We start from the raw sequence: 22,397 nt of genomic DNA, 5'->3' as shown, positions 1-22,397 counted from the left end.
TCTGCGCTCTCATCTTCCCTGGGGAGAAACTCCCAAGTGCTGCCACCGAGCCCAGGAAGACACAGCTGCATGGCGACTGCATCTGGAACGTTACACTGATCAGGCTGTAATATATTTTCTTTAATCAACATGTGTCAAGAATCTACAGGTTGCTTAAAACAAAGACTCTTAAAAGATGACCCCTGCTGAGCACCAGCGGGTGAGCACGCCCCTCACAGGACAGCTGCTGAGGCAGGAGTGGGGCAGGTGCACAGCCAGGGCTGTGCTTGGCGAGCTTTACCTCCTGTATGGCAGGGACATCCACCGCCGAGTGCACCAGTCGCCGGTACATGGGGTGTTTGTTGTCCTTCCCCTTTTTATTAAGGTCAATAGCCTGAAAGGTCATGAGACACATCAGTTTAAACGCGGCTAGAGAGAGGGGTAAAACACCAATTTCTAAACAAGTACTTGAGAACTTAACGAAAGATGTATATGCACTATAGTTTAATGTGGCATTCCTTAAGGTCTGAGTAGAAAGAACAGTTATTTTGGAAAATTCAGTTTCATTTTAAAGACTTAAGTATCAATGAAAATGTTCTTTCTGATAAATGGAAGTTTAAAATGTAAATGTTTCTAACCTAAGGCAGCTAAAGAAATGCCTGTGTTGAAAACAAAGACAAAACAAATCTAAGAGCATTTTATGGAACTAGAGCACAAAAGCGCAGGACAGCAGCGGTGTCCACCCTTCACGCTACGTTGCGCGTATCTGCCACCTGTCGGTCAGGAACTCTGAAGGAATACACACACTTGAGGCGATTCTAAGAGCCCTTGGAACTCACCCTCTCCTTCATGCGGGAGACGATGAACCTGAGGTAAGTGCTCATCTCCTGCTTGTTGGTGTTTTTCTTCTTGATGCTCTGTTGGAAACAGAGAAGGCCAAGATAAAAAATCTGATCATCTGTAAGTCTATATTCTTGCTAAAGATGTCTATATATATAAGATTATAGTATGCAAATATAGATTTTCTTAAACGATGTAATATTTCCAACACATCTCCAAAATTTGCATACCAAAAGTAGCGTTTAATGTAATAATGTAAGAATCAGAAAATATACTGTCCTTGACATAACACCTCAGAGAATGATGCACTTTTCTTTTCTCGATGTTTTAAAATTTGTTTTCAGATGACAAAAAATAATGACAATAACAATAAAATAACAATAATGATGTAACGTAGAATCACTTATTTTATTTAAAAAACCAATGGCTGAAATCCTTTAAGGGATATTTTAAAATAACAATGTTGAACGGTGAATTTCAATATAACATTATTTTCTATTAAAAAGGTCATTAAAAGTCTGTCACTTAGGAATTACATACACTGAAGCACACACATCTACATCTCTACTTTGAAGTGTTATGGGTCTTTTCAGTAATAACTTCAATTTCCATTAGTCTTGCCTAAAAGCTAATTAGGTTTCTTAATTTCTGTCTCAGAAAACTTAATTTTACATGAATTAAAGAAGGATTTTACCTTTAATGTCACTTCTAGACAACTAGGAAACAAGGACCAATGTTCCAAACTTCTTAGCTGAGGCTAAGACAACCATGAGAGACACTGGACCATAAGCAGGCCGCCCTGCAGAGGACAGAGCAGTCTGGCCCACTAGTGAATCAATGCTCTAACTTTTTCAGGCTGCTGCATTATGAGTCTCTACCCAGTGACATTATTACTTACTCCCCTAAGAACTTTACACACAGGAAGTCATCTCAGTAATGCTAAATACGTTGGAAGGAGCAAAGTTTTCTCGTGTAAATGACAAACCTTTGCTACGGCTTAACCAAGTGCTTATACATTCACAGCACGAAGGCATCTGAGTCAAAAGTGGAAACCGTCCTCTGAGCTGAGAAGCAGTTTCGCACAGGTCATGCCTGGCGCCATCGCCGCCCCGCTCCCCAGACTCTCTGGGGCGTGGCTGGTGCTCTCCCGGCTCAGCTTTACTCCAAGGCCGTCTGAGTAAACAGCCTTACTGTCTACAGACTGCAGAACACATTTCTCACCCTGGCCACACTCCAGATACACTGGTGGGCTCCCACCCTGAGCATGTGAACTGAATTTCCAGGCAAAGGTCTCCACCATTTGTTCCTTCATTTACTGTTAACTCCTCAGGTGGTTGTGACATGAAAGTGAAAGTCGCTCAGTCACGTCCGACTCTTCGTGACCCCATGGACTATACGGTCCATGGGATTCTCCAGGCCAGAATACTGGAGTGGGTAGCCACTCCCTTCTCCAGGGGATCTTCCCAACTCACGGTTCAAATCCAGGTCTCCCTCATTGCAGGAGGATTCTTTACCAGCTGAGCCACCAGGGAAGCTGGGTTGTGACATGAGGCCAAGACCAGTGCCAATGGTGTACATGTGGAGTTTAAAATGCAATGGTATTTCCTGAACCCCAGGTTGTATAATCTTTGGGAAAAGGGACTTTGATGTAGCTTGTAAATTCTCACTTTAAACAAAATCCCCACATGGGGAGAGGGGAGGAGAGGGTGAGATGTATGGAGAGAGTAACACAGAAACTTACATTACCATATGTAAAATAGATAGCCAATGGGAATTTGCTGTATGTTTCAGGAAACCCAAAAACAGGGGCTCTGTATCAACCTGGAGGGGTGGGATGGGGCGGGAGATGGGAGGGAGGTTCAGGAGGGAGGGGACATGTGTACACTTACGGCTGATTCACGTTGAGGTTTGACAGAAAACAACAAAATTCTGTAAAGCAATTATCCTTCAATTAAAAAATAAATAAATAAATCCCCTGTGTAAGCCCCAGGCACACAAACACGTGAGAACTATTAGTTGCTCCCTCCGGTAAGCCAGAGCAAAACAACAGATCTGAAACCGTCAGCTGTTAACACTGCTGTGGAAACACTCTTGCTGACACGGCCATCCCTCCATGCACCGCTTTCTCTATTAAACAACTTCTGTTGGATACAGGGAAGAAATGTTAAGAAGGCCAAGAAACGTTTTTTCTTACCTCTTGGGAAACCTATATTCCCTTAGAAAGAGAGGAGAATAAGAACAAATGCTTCCAGGGAGTTCCCTAGTGGCCTCATGGTTAGGATTCCAGGCTTTCACTGCCATGGCCCGGGTTCCATCCCTGGCTGGGGAACAGATCTTGCAAGCCACAGACAGACAAACCCAGTGCTTCCAACTACATGCTCTGTCCTGCTCACTCTGAAATATTTCAGGAGCACTAACACTGCTGATCCCAAACATCACCCTGATCATTAAATCACACATCTGTGTAAGTTCAGGTGTGACAGCAACCTACATCAGATCAGAAGTCTTGTCATACTGATACTACTTGTGGGATCTGTGTTCTTTTAACAGGTAACACAATATTCACGGGAAACACAGAACCAGCATTGTATGCAGTGCTCAAGTATTACTAAAAGCTCACTAACATGTGCCAGACCGAGCAGGGTCAGAAGAGTCTCACTCATGGTCTCCCACTGAATAGCTCGAGCTCAACCAGGCAAGGAGTGCCCTGGAGGCCGACGCCCACCACTTCGGGCAGTCTGCATCACTGGAGAGACCGCCAGGGAAGGGGTGCTCACTGAAGCCCCCACAACCGGGCTGCCGGGTCTCCAGAGTGGCTGTGTGCTCCACAAGTTCACAGGATGCATTTCTCTCCTCTCTGCACTCTCAACACCAACGGATGAAGGTTTTCACTGTGAGTCAGAACCCAACCCCTTTTGATTTAGAGCCTCAGAAAATAAAGCAATTCAGTGTTTCTCTATGGGTGAGATTTATGCAGTGCTAGAACCAAAGTGTCTCTACAGGCATACCTCGCTATATTGCACTTCGCAGATACTGTGCATTTTACAAACTGAAGGTTGTGGCAACCCTGTATTGAGCAAGTCTGTCAGGGCCCTTTTTCCAACAGCATTTGCTCGCTTTGTCACTTAAGGCTTAGATGATGGTTCGTTTTTTGTGATAAAGTACTTTTTAATTAAGGTAGTTACCTCTTCTGACATAATGCTACTGCATGTTAACAGACTACAGTTCAATGTAAACACAGCTTTTATATCCACTGGGAAACCAGTAAATGCGTGAGCTCACTTGACTGTGATATTCGCTCCACTGCTGTGGTCTGGAACCAAACCTGCAGGATCTCCGAGGTCCGCCTGTGTAAGGGCTTCCCCCTAAAGAACACACCTGCCAATGCAGACGTGGGTTCGATCCCTGGGTCGGAAAGATCCCCTGGAAGAGGAAATGGCAACCCAATCCACTATTCTTTCCTGGAGAATCTCATGGACAGAGGAGCATGGGGCGGGGGGATGCGGCTATAGTCCAGGGGTCGCAAGAGCCAGACAGGACCTAGCAACTAAACCACCACCACATGCCTGTACATCCTTACCAGCTTGCTCTTCCTTTGAAACAAAATTCTGAACTTTTTCAAACAGTAGGGAAAACCCTATTTCACTTGGCTTAAGTTTAGGTAACAGTGCGTTATATTGTTCGTGTAATTCCTTTGCTTAAATAAAGCTCTATTTTCAGTTACTATTTCCTTTCCATAGAGAATCTACAAAATAGATGGATATTACGTGCTCACAGAACACTTGTACTTTGGTTTCACCTGTTTAAACATTTTCAGATTAACTGCTAATTAGGATAACCAAGTGCAGCAACATTTCTTTTAGGGAAGACTCCAAATGTACAGAATTCAGGTCGAAGGCCTTAATTTGACAAAACTAAATGATAATTTAGAGGACAGAAATCTAATTTTTGTATCATGTTTAAATTTGCTTTGGGTAAGGTGCTAGAGCGTCTCTCCTCTCCAGTGTGCGATCAAGTGGTGGCACACGCTTGCAAGAGTGACTATTGCAGCAAAAACTGCAATGTGACCCACACCCACCCTTCACAGCTCCAACTCTGGTAAAATATTACCACCTCAGAAAGTCTGCTCCTGTTTTATAAAGTGCCACCTAGATTCAGGCATCTCTCTCGAGTGCTCACCACCTCTGGCTGTGCGTTAGAACCGCCTGGGAAAGCCTTGAACAATGGCCTGCACCCATTTATACAAAGTTCTGGGCCAAGCCTGACTTAGATCTGACGGAAACTGATGAGAGTGGTGTCTGTCTGGTGTGGGCAGCACTCAGCGTTAAGTCGGTGGACTTGGGTCCACAGCTGTGTGTTTGCTTGTCTATTTCTCAAGTGACACATGCAAGACTTGTGCAATCACTGTGCTGTAAATTTTACCCCCAGGGGAAAACGTGTTACCAGAGCTGTTGTCACTGGTTTACAGGGAGCCTGGGCACCGGCAGTCTCCAGGCCACAGGCGCTTCTCACAGGCGGTCCTGACTGAACGCCACTGCCAGCACCAGGTGAGAGCCACTCCGCACACAGGCATGGGCAGTGCCCACCCAACCTCTGCTGCTACACCGAGCAGAGTCGAGAGGCAGGGCCGCCAAGCTGGCTTCTCGAGTGACGCCGGATCTAGAGTCTCTCTCTCTACTTGCTCACAACAGCAGAAAGGCATCTTTCTGACATTTTAACTACTTCTTGGTTCTTCTCACTTTACATACTGGAAGCTTCACTGACTCTTGCTGTATAGGAGTCAACAGAACAAGTTTCATGTCAAAGGAGGATCATTTTGCTGAAAGCCTCTATGTTAACTTGTTTAATGTTTTACTTGCTGCCCAATACATCTTTTCTGGGGACAAATACGGGATTCTACTGAAGATGCAGGGCAAGAACTCAAACACATGTGAACACTCTGGTTGACTGGGTGGTAGGTGAAGAGCTGCCAGGACCTCATGCTGCTCCTGGTGTATTCAGGAGCTGGGGGCCCACTTCCCACACACGCGGCTGAGGAGCTTGCTCCGAGAAGTCAGGCAAGTAAAAGAGAAGACCAGAACATGTGCACAGCCTCTTAGAACAAGCTGTAGGGACAGAACATTTCTCGTGTTTTCACATTTGCTAAATTCTTTGGCTTGCTTTGTAACACTTTCTGGTTATAATTTAAAGATCTGGTATTTCACAAAAGACATCAACAGCACACACAGTTCTGTCCAGGGCTGCACCCTAAGACTTCTGAGGAATTCTTAGGTAACGTGTTGTGAGCTGCCTTCCATGACATTCACACCAGAGTCAGTGCCTGTTGGCCAAACCAGAACATTGATATGCCTTGAGAAAAAGCCACTATAACGGAAATTAAAGGGGTAGCTTCTAGGGTAAACACAATCCCGTCTGTAACACAACTAAGCAGACAGCTCTTGACAAAAGGGGAGAAAAACAAAAAATAATGCTGCATGAAACCTGCAGATTATCTCAGATCTAATTTTTTTCTGAGGCTTTGAAGAACCACACCTATCCTCCACAAGCAGACCTCAGGGCTCTTCATAAAGGGGCAGCTCAGGACTCATCAGAGTGAAGTTCAGGATGTTTTGATAACTGCTCTTACCACCCGACTTCGGTCAGTATCTACAGATAACAAAGAGTGGAACTTTTTATTACACACCCAAAGCTGCTGCAGCCGTCATGAAACGACAGCAACCCGTGGCTGAAGCTGTCACAAAGCGGGCGACAGAGCCACTAACCTAAGGATGCGCGTAGGTCATACCATTTTCCTGAGGGGCTGCTTCCCTAGAAGGGAAAAATAACAGAAAATCTTGAGTATCTTCTTGACTTAAGAATTCTTAAGCCAGTTACAGTAACTGCTGGATTATAGCAAACCAGATGTGCCAGGTATATATCACAGACAAAAGCCCAAGTGGAATAACTCAGCCAAACTCAGTGCCTGACAGTGTTTTTGGCTGGAAGAGGGCACGAACAAGTTTTGGTCCTGTCAAGGTCCATCCACAGCTGATTATTGATAACAATGCCCAAGCACCATTATTTGAAGGAACATTTAGGACTGGATGGTCTGGAGTTTCCAGTGTGCCCTAGAAATATAGTACTTCAGGAGCAGAAACCTACTTTAGCAGAGAATTAACGTCTGTGAATACCACTTCTGAATACCAAGTATCCGAGAGAGAGAGAGCAAGAGAAGTGTAAAATCAGAAATCCAGGCATCTTCTTCTTAGATACACGTTTGTGCTGTGCACCTAACCAAACCCAAGCTTCCAAGTCTGTTACTAACAAGGGCTTCCCAAGACCCAGAATGTTCTTCCCATAGCAAGCTGGACCAGAGGCAGGAAAATTTCTGTCAGGGCCTCATGGTAGGCTTTGCAGACATTCAGTTGGTGGCTGTCTTGACCACTCAGCCCTGCCACTGTGGTGAGAAAACAGCTATAAATAATGCATGCCTTCCATGAGCAGGACTGTGTCCCGATAAAGTGTGTGGATACTGAAATTTTCATTTCTTATAATTTTCACAAGTCACAAAATATTATTTCTCTTTTGATTTTTTCCCCCACCGTTTAAAAGTATAAAACCCACTGGCATGAGCAGTACAAAACAGACAGTGGGCGTGATATGCCCGTGGATCATGGTCTGCCAACCTCTGGGCTGTAAGCTTTTTGACAGCAGGCCCATGATGGTCTAGTTCAGCGTTCTTTGGCCCATCCAGGGTCTTGTACAGTATCCATCACATAGTAAATACTCAATAAATACTAGCTGAACTGAACTAATGGCCATCATTACTGACCAACCTCACTGCCTACGAGAAAAACATTTCACGTAATTGAATTCAAGAATACAAGATATCCTTCCAAAACGTGAAATTCTTACAGTGTTAGCACATCCTGACCACTATAAACCACTGTGTTAACTGTGCTGTGCTCACCGTCTCACTGTCACCTGAATACAGCTGAGGGCCCCTGACAACCAGAGGCTCGCCTGACGGGAGGTGCCTGTGGGCAGGCTCTCCTGCGCCTCCACCCGGGACACGTCCTAACCAGCACGTACAGGGACTCTGCTACCGCGGTCTCTGGAGCTCACTGGAGAAACACCACTCTGCATGTAAATTACCTCCAGTGTTTGAGGAATTAAGATGTTCCAAGCTCTCTTCTATAACCATCTGTAATAAATGAATCACAATGGCTTTTAACCGCACATAAACTGCCTCTATAGTATTGTCTGTAACCACCTGTACTGCTGGAATATAAAAGAATCAAAGAACTTATAAGAAATCCACTATTTAAGACTAACAGTAGAGCTGGTCTGGTGGGAGTGGCCCCAAGCCCTGCCATTTCTCCTCCGTACCACTGTGCCCAGCAGCCCATCAGTGATAATCACTTTCTAGGACAGTTTTCTAAAAACACACCTACGTTCAGTTTTGTTCACCTCCAGCACCAACACACAAAAACTAACTCTCCACTATAAGGACAGAAGACTGGAACCCACACCCACCATCGGCACCAGGACAGGAACTCGGCTAAACGCCTGCGCATCCAGAGTGCCTGATCCCCCACAGCTCCATCCTACGTCTTCCACAGCCAGGCCAGCAGCAATCATTTGCACTTGAGTTTCTGGCAATAGTTTTTTGGGTTTTTCTTTTTTAAACTTAAGTTAAAGGAACTTTAAGTATAAAAACCTCCCCTCAGATGTCACCAATCTGCCTTCTTGTCCACAGGAAAAGCTGAACGTGGAGGGTCACTCACACCACAAAGACGGTCTTGAGGTGGTTCTCGGAGAGTGCTGGCGAACGAGACTCTGCTCTCAGGTGCTCTGCTTCCCGAGAAGCTGTTCCTATAGAATCACTCATGCACAGGTTTCCAGACTGTTCAGACAGACTTACAAAACAGCACGGAATGCTACTTCAGTTGTGTCTATCTTCACTAATTTTTACAAAATCGGCTCTTTGCTCTCTGACTGAGGTTGGGAGGCTTTGGCTAGATTCATATGATACAATCCGGCTCTGCACCACCCAGTCTAGGGTGATTTACCAGCTATTAAAGTACAGTCTCAAATTATTCTACAAGCCATAGAACTGACTGTACTGTGAACATGTGGTATTCCTATATACACTACATCCACACAAAAATTGCGAGAACACTAGATCTACCAAGACGGATGCTATGTTATTTCTACTGTGTCAGGAGTTTCATCATTCAGGATTAAGTGTACTTTTGGGGGTGACTTTCAGCTCTTCTCCACGACGTTACAGGGATTTAGGAAGACGAAAGGGACATTCAGGAAAAGTTGACAGAACACAGGCTGTCTACTTGTTCCTTCCCTCCTCTGTCAACACTGGTCTGTAAATAAAGAATAAGTTTCAAAGGCACAGGGAGGATGGATTCCTCACTGTAGTAAGCCTCTCCTGCCTCTTCTGAAAACAACTCACACGACTTTGTTTCGGAATCACAGAATGTGTATCACACAGTCTCTGCTCAATGAAGCTGACAACCAGCCAACAATACTACTACCTGCCCACCCCTCTATTCCTTCCCCTCCTGCTTCAACACCTGCAGAGACAATAAAAGGAAAGTGTGTGCACTTTGTACATATTTTCAGTACATCAATGCTGCTGCTGCTGCTGCTAAGTCACGTCAGTCGTGTCCGACTTTGTGCGACCCCATAGATGGCAGCCCACCAGGCTCCCGTCCCTGGGATTCTCCAGGCAACAATACTGGAGTGGGTTGCCATTTTCTTCTCCAATGCAGGAAAGTGAAAAGTCCAAGTGAAGTCGCTCAGTCGAATCCGACTCTTGGCGACCCCATGGACTGTAGCCTACCAGCCTCCTCCGTCCATGGGATTTCCCAGGCAAGAGTACTGGAGTGGGGTGCCATAATGCTACAAACACTAAGCAAGCCTTCTATTTATCTAGATTAACCACCTATTTATCTTGATGTAACCAAGATGGTAACCATCTTGATGTAGGAACCAGGCCAACTAATTACCTCTTTAGTCCCTTACAGCTAAAAATAAAAGATAAAATTCAACTAAGGTTCTAAAAAAGCCACTAAAATGATATATCACCAAGACAAAATGCACCACAAACATTTCACACTCACATCCAACCCTTTCTGACTATGTAACTTGTTAATTTAGTGTGACAAGGCAATGTGGGGATACATGGATTTTTCCTTTCTTGCTTGGTCCAGGTAGTTTTATAGAGATTATACAATACATGAGGATTTTACAATTTTATATCCTAGATCCAATTTTAAAATTCCTTTACTTTTTCCTCTAGTAAGCCTAGACTGAATAGCAAAACTGCCTTATAAAGTAATTGGTTCAGACACAGACCTTTTTAAAAATTAATTTTCTACTTTTGTGAGTATAGAAATACAATCCAACTGTCTTTAAAAAATGTAAAAAAAAAAAAAACTGATGTTCATTTGTAACTTTCAATACTATGACTGTCTACAACATAATTTTTTTTTTAAGTGTTTCTATTTTATCTAAACATGAAATCTCCACTCCAGAATTGATAATATGTATCTTAAAGGTAAAGGTACTTACTTTCAGGGTGAAAATATTAATAAATTTCCTACATTAAGAAAGGAAGACTAAGCAGAAAGCAAGAACAGTTACAGTTTTGCAGTAGATACATAAAGCATATATGTTTCAAAATATTTTCTTTTAGCATTCTTTCCTGTTTCATTCTGAATACATTAAATGAGAATTCTCCTTAATTTTGAGATTTAAAAAACTATACTGCTTACATACCCAAAAGAATGAAAAATTAAGTCAGAAGTAAAGTTTTATCTCCAATTTGAAGAAACAGCTTTCATCATGAGTCTCAGTGCAAATGACTCAAATATAACTTAACCAGAGCTGAGTTAACACTGACCAGTCAGTATGCACCCATGGTGATGTCCTAACAGAGATTTACTCTTGGTTTAGTTTTAGCAAACCAATTAAATTCCTTCATTTTCAGTAGCTGTCTAATGAGTATACTATACCTTATGTGAAAAAAATATACAGTACCTGGGGCTTAACATCAACTTTAAGTTCACTTTAAATGCTCTCTGTAAACTTCTTTCTGTATTTCTATTAAGTTTCCTGTAAAACAGACCTATTTTTTCTCAATTTTAAAGAGAACCTGCAGCAGTAGGTAGACTGCAGGGATCATTTCTACTAGTCCCTCCCCTCTTTGCATCTTCTTAAATGCCGAGGAGTCAGGGATCAGAAAACCAGGAGCTGCAAACCTGGGAGAGCTTCTCAGATTAGATGTAGAACCAAAGTATTCTTAAATAAGTAAAATTTTCCCATATGCATTCATTTTCTTCTCTGCATTTTCTAGTGTTTCTGTATTTTGTTAGCAGGCTAAGTTAATTCTCCATACTCTTTGTATATTAACACGAATCTTAAAATTTGTGACCTTAAACAGGGGAAAATACCATATGAAACATTTGTAGGCAAATGAATATTTTATAAAAGTTTTTAAAGATACACTGGAATAATATATCCCTTATCCAACTCCCTGAATGGCACTTTTTCTTTTGTGACTTAGGTTGATCTTTTCATAGATAGATTATGATAAGTGTGTCATAAAAGGGATGAAAAGTGAACCAAAGATATTAAGGGTATAAACAGTAATACAGTATTTTTATGCTATAATGAGACAATTTAAAAGGCCTAAGATATGGGTAAGGGATTAAGAGGTACAAACTACAATGCATAAAGTAAACAAGCTACAAGGGTATATAGTACAACACAGGAAACATAGCCAATATTTATAATAACTAAATGAAATATAACCTCTAGAAATTATGAATCACTATGTTGCACACCTAAAATCTACAATACTGTCCATCGACTACACCTCAATAATAAAGATATCTCAACTTAAAAAAAAAAAAAAAAAAAACTTTGGATGGATTTCACTGGAGCAGCATAGAGGGCCGAACGTGGAAGAAGAGGTGAGACGCTCACCGTGGCCCACCCTCTAGTGAGGAGGTGAGACACTCACCGCGGCCACCTCCTCTGGTGCTTCCCACCTGCTCACAGTTCAGAGCTCTACACTCTGCTCCCTAGTGACGGATTTTAGTCCAAACATAAAATTTTCATTTATTTAAATTTGAAAGGAGCAGAAGCATGAATCTGTAACTCCCCAAAGTTATGAAGAAATTCATTTATATAAGGAACACTAACATATTAAAAGAGGATGTAGGAAACAGGGGCCGATTTCCAAAATACTATTGTATCAGGATCATTAACCTGGAAAGTGCCAACTATTTCGCTATTCTTTGCCCCTGCATTTCGTATTCTGATTTTTAGGAACAATCGGCCTCAGAGCAAACACAGCACCATCAGGTACTGCAGCCATCAGCCTGTGCACTGCACGTCACGGAGCGCACACTGTAACCTGCGCGGCACGATGCAGGGCTTGCCCGTGGCCTGCTATGGAGCAGAGGGCAGCAAGGCAGAGGCTGCGCTACACCCTTCCTCTAGAACTCTTTCAAGGCGGAACTGTGGCATCACGGGGAGAACAAATGCCAGGCCACTCATGTTTCTCTTGCAGTAGTTACTACAGGCATTTAGATTTGCATTTATAACGCTGCATCGCCTAGGACAGTAAGTAGCCCTAAGTCACACTGCCAAACTGAAAACCAGTGCCTGGGTCTCCACACCGCATGCAAGCACTCAACAGACGTGCCAGTGGCTCCCACTGGACAGCACAGGGAGAACAGTCCATGCCCACAGAAAGATCTACCAGTAACTATGACCTAAAAGGCAACGTGGTGCCAACCTAGGGAATGGTTTTAGGGTTTCCCATAAGATGTCACCTCGCCCATGTATTAAAAAACCCAAGCGGAGATCATTCAAAAAGCATGATGTTTACCAGTAGGGCTGGAGCCCAGCAAGGGTGCAGTGCATGTGCAGACACACAACTCAGACATTCACTCACACACGCACATTCACCCGCAGACATGTATGCTTACAGGCCACACACACAGGCCTGCTTTCTGCAACTACAGCGTCAAGGAGCAAATGGCTGTAACTTTGAAGCTGTGCAAATGAGAATGAAGGGACATTAAAGTGAGATATCCCTCTGGAGCCTGTCAAATTGGTAGCAAAAAGCTGGAAAATATTTTCAGTGTTGGTATAAATGGGTTTGATCTTCTGACAAACAACTTGGTAATTTTTATCACAGATTGAAATGCGCCTATCTTTAAGAATTCTGCTTCAGTGAATTTAACTTGTAAAGGCAAACAAACAGACCTGCATAGATGTGTATATATCTAATTAGACATGTATATGTCTATACATGTATATGTATAATTCTTTTTTTAGAAAAGTAAAATTGACTACATTTTGTTTTAAAGATACAACCTTTAAGCAAATAAAATTTTTAAAACAATTTGCATTTAAAATTTAATGGTTTCTTTTTTCCTGAAAATAATAAAATTCATTATTATTTAAAATTCAGATAACATCTAACAAAATATAAACTTCACTTTCATACAGAAATAATGATAAGAAGAGTGCTCTTCCAGATGGAATGGGTCATGACCTTGGAACGGAGGTGCCGGAGTCCCCACCATCCCTCTGCCCCGGACAGGTGAGTTTCAGTCAGTGTTGCTGGTCAGACAGCACAGGAGACAGCGCCCCAGACAGCACATGGACACAACATATGTGCATCAGCGGAAACCGTTCACATCTCAGAAAAAAGGTGTCTGGGTCATTGCTGAGTAGAAGCAAGCCAGCTGCCATCAGCAGTGTACCTAATCCATGGGTCCAGCCAGTTAGTTACACAGACGGAGTGTGCACTCACAGAGGTCTGTGAGCACACTCACCTGTGATATGGTGGCATTGCTGGGATTGTTTTTCTTCTTTATCCTCCTATAATTTTGAATTTTTTAAAACTTTTAAAAAAGGGATTTAAAACTCTTTTTTCCAATTAATAGGAATTCTTGGTATCATGAGTATGAAACTGGATATAACTTGAATTTTTTCAAAGCAAAATGCTAACCTGATATTCAAAGCTACATTACAGTAACTATCAATTGTATTTGTATAGTAGTAGTTTAACTGTTGTTTAGAAAGGCAGATATTTCAAAGAAATATCCTCAGGGTTCTGAGATTCTTGAGATTATTATGAAAATTGAAAAAACTATTTTAAACTGAGAAAAATTCCCATCATTGCCTTCTTAAAATATTTTGGAATTTGTCAGACATATGAGATAAAGTTGTTCAACAAGCTGAAGTGAATCTGGTAACACAGCTGACAGCTGGGTGAGAAATAACCTATTCAATGCTGTAAGGGTCAGAGGTTACATAAAACAAAAGTCTTCTGACCAGTATAAAGTATTAAAAATATTTTTATCTTCAAATTTAGACACAGTGATTGGCTTCCATCCACTACTTTTACCTGTACTGAAATTTGGCCCTGGTATTTTACCTTAAAAATTCCTCATTAGTAAATCTAATTACTATATATTCTTTCTAGACATTAATTAAAAATGAAAATAGAGATCCTTAGGTTGACATGGAACCATAATCTTTAAGTTTCAGTCTATAGCTTTAGTTCTCTTAGTTCAAGAAAATGTAAATCTGGTCCGTCACTCTCAAGTTAGATTATTAAAAAAACAGCTTTACTTGAAGTCTTGACATACTGTTTAAACAAATGTATCAACCCAATACCAATCAAAAAAGATATTTAAAATTGCATTAGAATCTCAAGTTTATTATTATCCCTTTTCTTGGGAAAGAAACTGTTAGTACTTTTCTTTTTCCTGAACATAACAATTTAAAAAATTGAACAGATCTAACATAGAAATAATTATTTCTTTGGAATTTTTAAAGCTCAAGCTAAACTCACCAACCCCAACACAAACACAGGCTTTTTGAGTCTAAGGAAAGAGCCGCGCGGTCTGTGAAAGGAATCTGAGTTCCAGTGTTTTACTGACTCATAGCATCATTTCAGTAAGCATAATTACATCACAATGTGAGAATATCTAGGCTGACAAAGATGAAAAGAAAACCAAAGGGAAGAACACAAAGGCAGGATGGGATTGGCTAAACTCCCCTTGGCTATCATGTTTCTGTGAGCCAGCAACCCACTGAAGTTTAAAGGTTTTCATCTTATCAGTAAACGGTAAAGCAAACATATTTAGAAACTGGAATATGACAACTTGATATTGAATTCTGACAGAAAAAGCATTACACATTTTCTTCAAAAGTTTGAGTGTTAAACTTCAACTCTTAATGTAAGGAGTACAAAACACCTACCATAAAGTTTAACCCATCCTCAAAAATCCCAGTGTTTTTATTTAAATTCTTTACTATGACATAGGAGCTAAATATCAGATGTTACAAAGCTACAGCTACAGCTACAAAGATTCAGGAGTGTCCAGAATTGTACTTCCCAAGTCCCTGAGCCCCTATTTTTTGATCAGTGACCTAACCTCTTTTATATTTTTACTACCTTAATACTTTTGTTCTTCAGATGTAATTAATTCTTTACTTCCTCTAGTGTAAACTGTTAGTGAAAACCATGATATTATTTACTTGTAAAACACAAATCCATGAGAGTAAATTGTAGGACACTGGTGCAGCTCCATACTGATTTATTGTAGCCTTCAAATTCTTGCAGGCCTCTAGAGAAGGTCCACACCCTGAGGCTTGATACTGATCTGTTCAGACCTAGAGGTTTATCACTAATTATCTAGAATTTAGGCATTTGATTACACGTCATCATAACACATGTATTTAAAATGTTATACCAACAGTCTTCTGTCTGCCTACAGAACGAGTATAGTAGGGCTGCTAAGAAACATACTTAGGTAACACAAAGCCACAGTCACTAAAGGAAGACTAGAAGGGACACTGTATTTTGCTCATCATGCTGGCAGATGAACCAGATGATTTTTGGCTGGTACCAAAGAGGAGATAAAGACATAACTTTTTTGAAGAAGAAATGAATATTTAAGTTATACAAGTATTATAAAACATGTTCACAACAGAACCCATGAGTAATCTCGGCAATTTGCATGATTCCAAGTTAAGTATATTAACAATAGTGAAGTACAAAACAATAGAAGTTCCAATCAAATAATTCCTGACTGATGACCATCAAGGCCATACATCACGTGGTATTTAGGCATCGCGATCACTCACTCACACACACACACCACATCGGCAGCCAACAAGCACAATCATGTACTCTTCTCAACAGGGAAGTAATATAAATGAAAATAATCGTGGGAAGTACCTATTTTACCTACCAGACTATTTCATTTTGGAGAATTCTTGATATACAACTCTCCCATCCCTCCACCCTCCAAAGAAAAGAAATAAACCCATGACATGACAAAAAAATAAAGGCAACATTACATGGATATAAAATGGAAAGCAGATACAGAACTTTTCCAACAATGTGCCTTTTGCTACCTGTGTTTTCTGAGCAGCCAAGAGGACTGACTGAACAGACCTTGGTATGGGACAGTGGTTCTTGATTCCCAAAGTCTGTCCATTAAAGGAGTCACACAATTCAGAGGGAATTGTAAAAAGAAGAGAGTATATTTTTACATGATTGAAACTTTCTAAAATCCATACCCTGAGTATGTGTTCTGTGATATTCATTTATGAGTGTTCTATGTTCATTAACCATCATTTCAGTAGATAACCCCCACCCTCCAGTACTTTATCCATTAACCTGGCAAGACCACCTGGGATATCTTTGTGCAGCTATTATCAATGAATTCCAACCCTCTGACCAGCACATTAAAGCTCATAGGTACTCACCCTGCAAACTGGGCACTGCCAGTGACTACTGCTGTCTCTAAGCCTGTACTCATCAGACAAACACTTGGAATGATACACACGAAAACACAGGTCACATATCAACACCTCTCCAGGCAAATGGCATTCAAAACAATACCAGTCATGATTTTCTGTTTCCCAGTCCTACAAAAAATACAAAATAATTTCGTATGACATTTTGTCAATATCCGCAATGACTAAGAACAAAATTGAAACTAAAGTCCATCAGAAGTTAGGCATTATAAACAATTTTAAACATTTACTGTGTTAAAACAGGAGGGAAAAAATACCTAGAAATTTGCTTCTTTCAATTTTCAATTCTCTCCTAAACATATTTATATTCAGAAATATCTTAAGGTGATCTGATAACAAAACCAGTCCAAAATGAAATAAGCCCAAAGCCAATACAACTTCTAACATTATCTTTCAGTTTTTATAGAATCTATGGGATAATTTCTTCAGTAAATGGAATACCCCAAAGCAACATCTATAACTTAGTATTTCAAATAAACAAACCTCTGTTTTGTCCTGATTTTCTTTAAAGAAATATACTAAGTACTTAGCATACTTTGGAAACGGAGAGAATAGTAATAAATGGTGATGCTCACTATTCTTATCTTCTCATCCATGGTATTGGATGCTTTATTGAAAATAATCATTAATCAGAATGTCCATGTTCTGATAGGTTGTCAAATTTTCAGGGTCTGTTGAATTTGGAAAAATAAATTGAAAATGTGAAAACTAAAGGTTTAATCACATTCTCCAAAGGACATTACCATCAAAAAAAAAAAAAAAAAAAGGAAGCTGGCTTATTTTCTTATTGGGACTATTCCTGGAAATAAAAGACCATAACAGGTGTTCAACATTTTCTTTGTTACACTTTTTTTTTTTTTGTACAGCCAGTACCATTTAAACACAAACAGGAGACCAGTGTAACTTCCCTTAATTTGGAATTCATTCTTCATAAATATCACTCTTAGCATATATCAAAAACACCCCCATTAAGAGTGATGGATTAATTCTCAACCTTCTCTTGCAGATGTGGTAGTTGAATGAATAAGGGTTAAACCCACAGTTAGTATTATCAAGGCCATTTCCAATGAGGATCTTGAAATTCTAAACTAGGGCTCTGCCACCATTTTTCTTTTTATAAATCACTGTCTACACTCTGCTTCTGAGAGTGAACAGCATTCTTAGCCCCTCTTAGGTCAATAACTCCTGCAATAAATGGCTGTGATAGAGCACTTGTTCAGTCAGCACTAATTCTGGCACCGAGGGTTCAAATGCAGTGCCGCCCAACCATATGAGAAGGCTACGTCTCTCTCCTTCAAAATGGAACATGAGCAGCTCATGTTCTGAAACTTAACACCTTCCAATCCACATTCAGAGACACAGCTAAAGTACACTAGTAAGTTCTGCAGAAATGTAAACTCTTGCTTGCTTTTTAGTAAGAAATTGGCAACCTGTAGCAACCACGGTAATAAAAAAGCACAACCATTTTTAGTTGTTTGCTGCACATGTGTAGACTCTGCTCACTCAGTAAGGGAGGAATAATTTCAGTCAGACTGTTTAAAAGACCGTAAGGTACTGATTTGACATAAAAGCCTCATCCGTGCATGGCAGAAAAAAGCTCTCCCACAAAGCCTGACATAGCGGCGCCACAGTAAACTGTGGTGCTCAGCTGTACTAAAGTAACAATCTTTGGTGTATCTCTCACACAGCTTATAAGGCAACTGTGTTTTAGCTATTTCCATGTTTGCACCAAAAATCACTGATAATTTAGGTTCCAATGGAGATAAGATGGCTTTTTAAAATTTACTCTTTCCAAATTTAAAACCAAATATTTCAGGATATGTTCCTCGTAACTGTTCAGAGACATCTTAAAAGGATTTTGGTGGCTTATATATACTCATTAACAAAAGAAACTGCCATTCTTCATCATTTGAGATTTTTTTACACATCAATTCATCTCCCTGTGATTCTCAACGTGGCAATTACTAGGTTAACTAAGAAGAGGAAGTCAGAGAACACAATGCTGGTGGACCGCTCTGGCCTCCTCCTGTCACCTCCTACCTTCACCTAACCCTACCTTCTCCCATCCACCCATGAAACAAGGATGAAAACGGATCTTTCTTCAATGGGGTGTTTAATTCTAGACCTAGTTTTTCATAAAAATTATAAAAATGAAATTATAGCTCAAATGAAGTAGAGAAACATTTGGATAAACGTCTGTATAATGGCATCAACTAACTTTGTTTCTGATATAAAAGAGAGCATGAGCTGGGAATGAATGCGTTATTTACTCTTTCATTCACTGCAATAGCTGTTTAAATATACAGAACATGCAAAGTCAAGCTCAAAAGTGTCTACACTCCGAATCCAGGAAACATTTTTCTGAGGTATAAATGATATGTTTATTATAAGTAAGAGTTGCAAATGGTTTGTCTTGTAGTAAACAGAATTCATTTATGTAGTGCTCTTGACTAATACTCAATAGTGTATACCAAAAAACTAAGCCTGCATTTTCACTGAATTTCACCAGAAGTCAGCAACTATTCAACATTCAGCCTGATCAACAAAACATGTGAAATGCTACTTCAATACAAGAAAGTTAAAAAAAAAAAGAAAAAAAAAAGCAAACCTATGAGCACAAAATCCAAAACTAGAAGCAATGTAAAGCGTATGGTTTAAATGAACAATTCTAGCAAGAATTAACTAAGCTGGCCTAAAGAAAGAGAAATTCAATTTTTTTAAAAAGCAGAATTAAAGTAAAATAATATAGTGCAAAATCGGTTCACCTTGGCTGGGGTTGCTGTCCTGAAGAAAGGCTGCATGCTGTAGGCCTTTCAAAATAAAAACAAAATAATCTTGGTCTCTCTCCTATAGCTTTGCTCAATATCAGGCAATATACAGAGCTAAAGGGGTTTGGTACATAGTCAAACTGTTTATTAGTTGCTATACATAGTATTTGGCAGATGATATCAACTGGTAATCTATCACTGTAGTAATCATTAATGAAACGACAGTAGCATGCAAACTCAAGAATCATTACGAGTTTAAGAGTAAACTTTTTTCACTAACACAAACACTACAAAATGAACACAGAGAAAATCTATAGGAATTCATGTTCCATGAAACCTATAAAGATGACAGAAAAACATTTTATTAACAAATTCAGTGTCATTTAAATCTGTGCATGATCACAAATGTATGTCTTATTGATCCCAAACTGGTTCACACTGGTTTTTTTTTTTTTTAATTGGGAGCTGCTGCTATTGTTGTTCAGCTGCTAAGTTGTGTCCGACTCTTTGCAACCCCATGAACTGCAGCACACCAGGCTTCCCCGTCCTTCACCATCTCCCTGACATCCGACAGCCAGTGAAGGTTTACAAGCTCAGTGAGAACCAGCAGTGGGACAACCAAGGCTCCAGGCGTGTCCCATCCAGCTACGTGGAGTGGCTGAAGGGCATGTCCCAGCTACTCAGGGACTGACAAAACGTGGTCCACTGGAGAAGGGAATGGCAGACTACTTCAGTATTCTTGCCTTCAGAACCCCATGAACAGTATGAAAAGGCCGAAAAAAAATAAAAAAAACCTGTCGAGTGATGAATGTAAATGTGGTCAACTTGGTACTTCAGCACGGTGTGAAATTTATACAGGTTGTCTTCAGAACTGAGTAGAAAACATTCTACCATCAAGAGGCAGCCTGCTGATCTATGGCTCTGTCACCACTTAGAGCATTTGGTTAAGACTCTGGAGCTAGACTAGCACAAATCTCAGCTTATGGGGCTTTTGCAAGGATCAAACAAGTTACTATGCTTAGTAACTGTTAGCTGGTGTTAAGATGGTCTATTTGCTATAATGCACAAAATGGGAATTGATAAGCCACTAAATGGTGTGACACTTGCAATTACCCACATGTGAATTTCATCTTCAGGACCCTAAGTGCATTAGGACTGTAACCCTCCCAACATTTCTGAAAGCAAGATGGGACAATAAACACTGTTAACTGACTGAGAGTTAACACTGCAGCAAGAAGGCCAAGAGAACTGTGCCTGGAGAGGGCCTCCCTCACCATATTCAAGAGACTTAACTTTTACACTAACCCCTTGTTTCTACACAGTGAGCAGATAAACCTCACATCATCAAATATGTGTTTTACACAGAAACAATCTAAAATTAATTCTATGCAAATTCTAGATTTAGTTTAATTCTGATGATAAATTCAGTTCATCACTGAGAGGTAAGATTTTTATGGTTAAAGATTTCCAATAATTTTAAATGTAATTTTTTAATTAGAATATTAAAACATTGCTTAATGAAATAAAATTTAAAAAGAGGAAAACAAAAGAACTCTCACATACACACACACAAGCTGAAAAGAGTGTAACAGGACAGCATGACCCAAAATATTCTATTGAGTAAAACAGAAATTCATTACCAAAGCAAGAACAATGTCCAAGTACGTAACAGTATGTTTTGCACATAGAACCACAGTATAACTGGTTTGTAATTAATAACCACCAATACATCACTTATTACTTAATATTTATTTAGTAAATAAAAAATTGTATCTGATGCAGGTAATGGACCTTTGGGAGAAATGTGTACTTCTGCACATAATTAAAACAAATATAATAAAATATAATTCACATTTAAAAAACCAACAGAATCCAAGGGACAGAAAGTTTTAAAACGTGACTGATTAATTTATAAGTATGATAAGAAAACACAAAGATGTAAACTTTAAAAAAAAATTGTTACTTCGCTATGCTGTATTTATGAAATGGCTGTTTGCAGGCCTCTCTTAATGTTTTTTCGGGAACAAAGCAGGGCAGCACATCTTGCCACGGCTGTGTTTAATTGTGTAATTTCGGAAGAATAAGACATAAATCCAATCCTACCTCTTACACAAAAGATGTGAGCTTTCAGCCAAGTCTCAAGAGGTATATAAACCTCAGTGTCTCTTAGACTGGTTCTTTTGAATCAGGAAAAGGAGATGAAGATGGGGAAAAAAGTACCTATCTCGTCCCTCTGTAAATTAAAACTAAATCCATTTATCCCCAAGATGTTCATCTATTCAAGAAACCACAAAATTTGTATTTTCATTAATGCTACTTCTTAAAAGGTACCAACCTTAACTCAAGACCTATGTAAAAACTAGCAAGAGGTCCTGCTTGTCAGAGAACAAACTAGGTTACGTGAAAACTGCTGAAGCTGAGCAGGGCTGACCAGCCGAGATGGGAGCACATGTCTGCAGCTGCTCTCCAGTCATCATCAGCAAAACTGGTGGAGGCACACTAACTGAAAGCCAGTATTTTGTTTTTGGACTGGCATGACCCACACAAGAAGAAAGGAGACCCTGAGTCCAGATCTGGCAGGCAAGTAAAGAGACAAGTAGTCTTGTAGCAAATGTCACCTTTTCACACTTATATGCCATCCTCTACACTGGTGACCAAAATATTTAATGTCATATTAAAAAGTGTCTGTCAAATACTAGAGAGTCATAGCTTTGTGCCAGGGACCATGAATCAAGCTGGGAGTCACCAAATAAACAATATCAATAGCCTCAATATCAAAGCACATATTTGATATATTTTATCTGCACAGGATCCATAATTCAAGGTCACCTGCCCTGCTACACTTTTACAGGCACACCTCAGAGATACTATGGGTTCAGTTTCAGACCACTGCAATAAAGAAACTATTGCAAGAAAGTCACATAAATTTTTCTGGTTTCTCATTGCATGTAAAAGTTG

The 22,397-nt window shown here is 40.2% G+C and overlaps 1 protein-coding gene across 15 annotated transcripts in view; it reads right to left on the bottom strand.

The window, feature by feature from the left end:
- ZMYND11 (zinc finger MYND-type containing 11) overlaps window positions 1–22,397 on the bottom strand; it is a 75,878-nt gene that overhangs the window by 13,246 nt on the left and 40,235 nt on the right. For 5 of the 15 annotated variants that reach the window (XM_027559436.1, XM_027559439.1, XM_027559438.1 and 2 more), the window contains exons 4-7: window positions 19,437–19,481; window positions 16,621–16,782; window positions 819–896; window positions 281–373 (exon numbers count right to left, since the gene is read on the bottom strand). In XM_027559436.1, coding sequence (XP_027415237.1) covers window positions 281–373; window positions 819–896; window positions 16,621–16,782; window positions 19,437–19,481 — 378 coding nt within the window. Of the gene's footprint in view, window positions 1–280; window positions 374–818; window positions 897–16,620; window positions 16,783–17,246; window positions 17,343–19,436; window positions 19,482–22,397 lie in introns of all 15 variants that reach the window. The other 10 variants (XM_027559441.1, XM_027559444.1, XM_027559443.1 and 7 more) reach the window with 4 other exon arrangements.

Source organism: Bos indicus x Bos taurus, chromosome 13, assembly GCF_003369695.1.
Source record: "Bos indicus x Bos taurus breed Angus x Brahman F1 hybrid chromosome 13, Bos_hybrid_MaternalHap_v2.0, whole genome shotgun sequence".
Lineage (NCBI taxonomy): Eukaryota > Metazoa > Chordata > Mammalia > Artiodactyla > Bovidae > Bos > Bos indicus x Bos taurus.
Note: the sequence above shows the minus strand (reverse complement) of the source record. Positions and strands in the feature narration are given on the sequence as shown.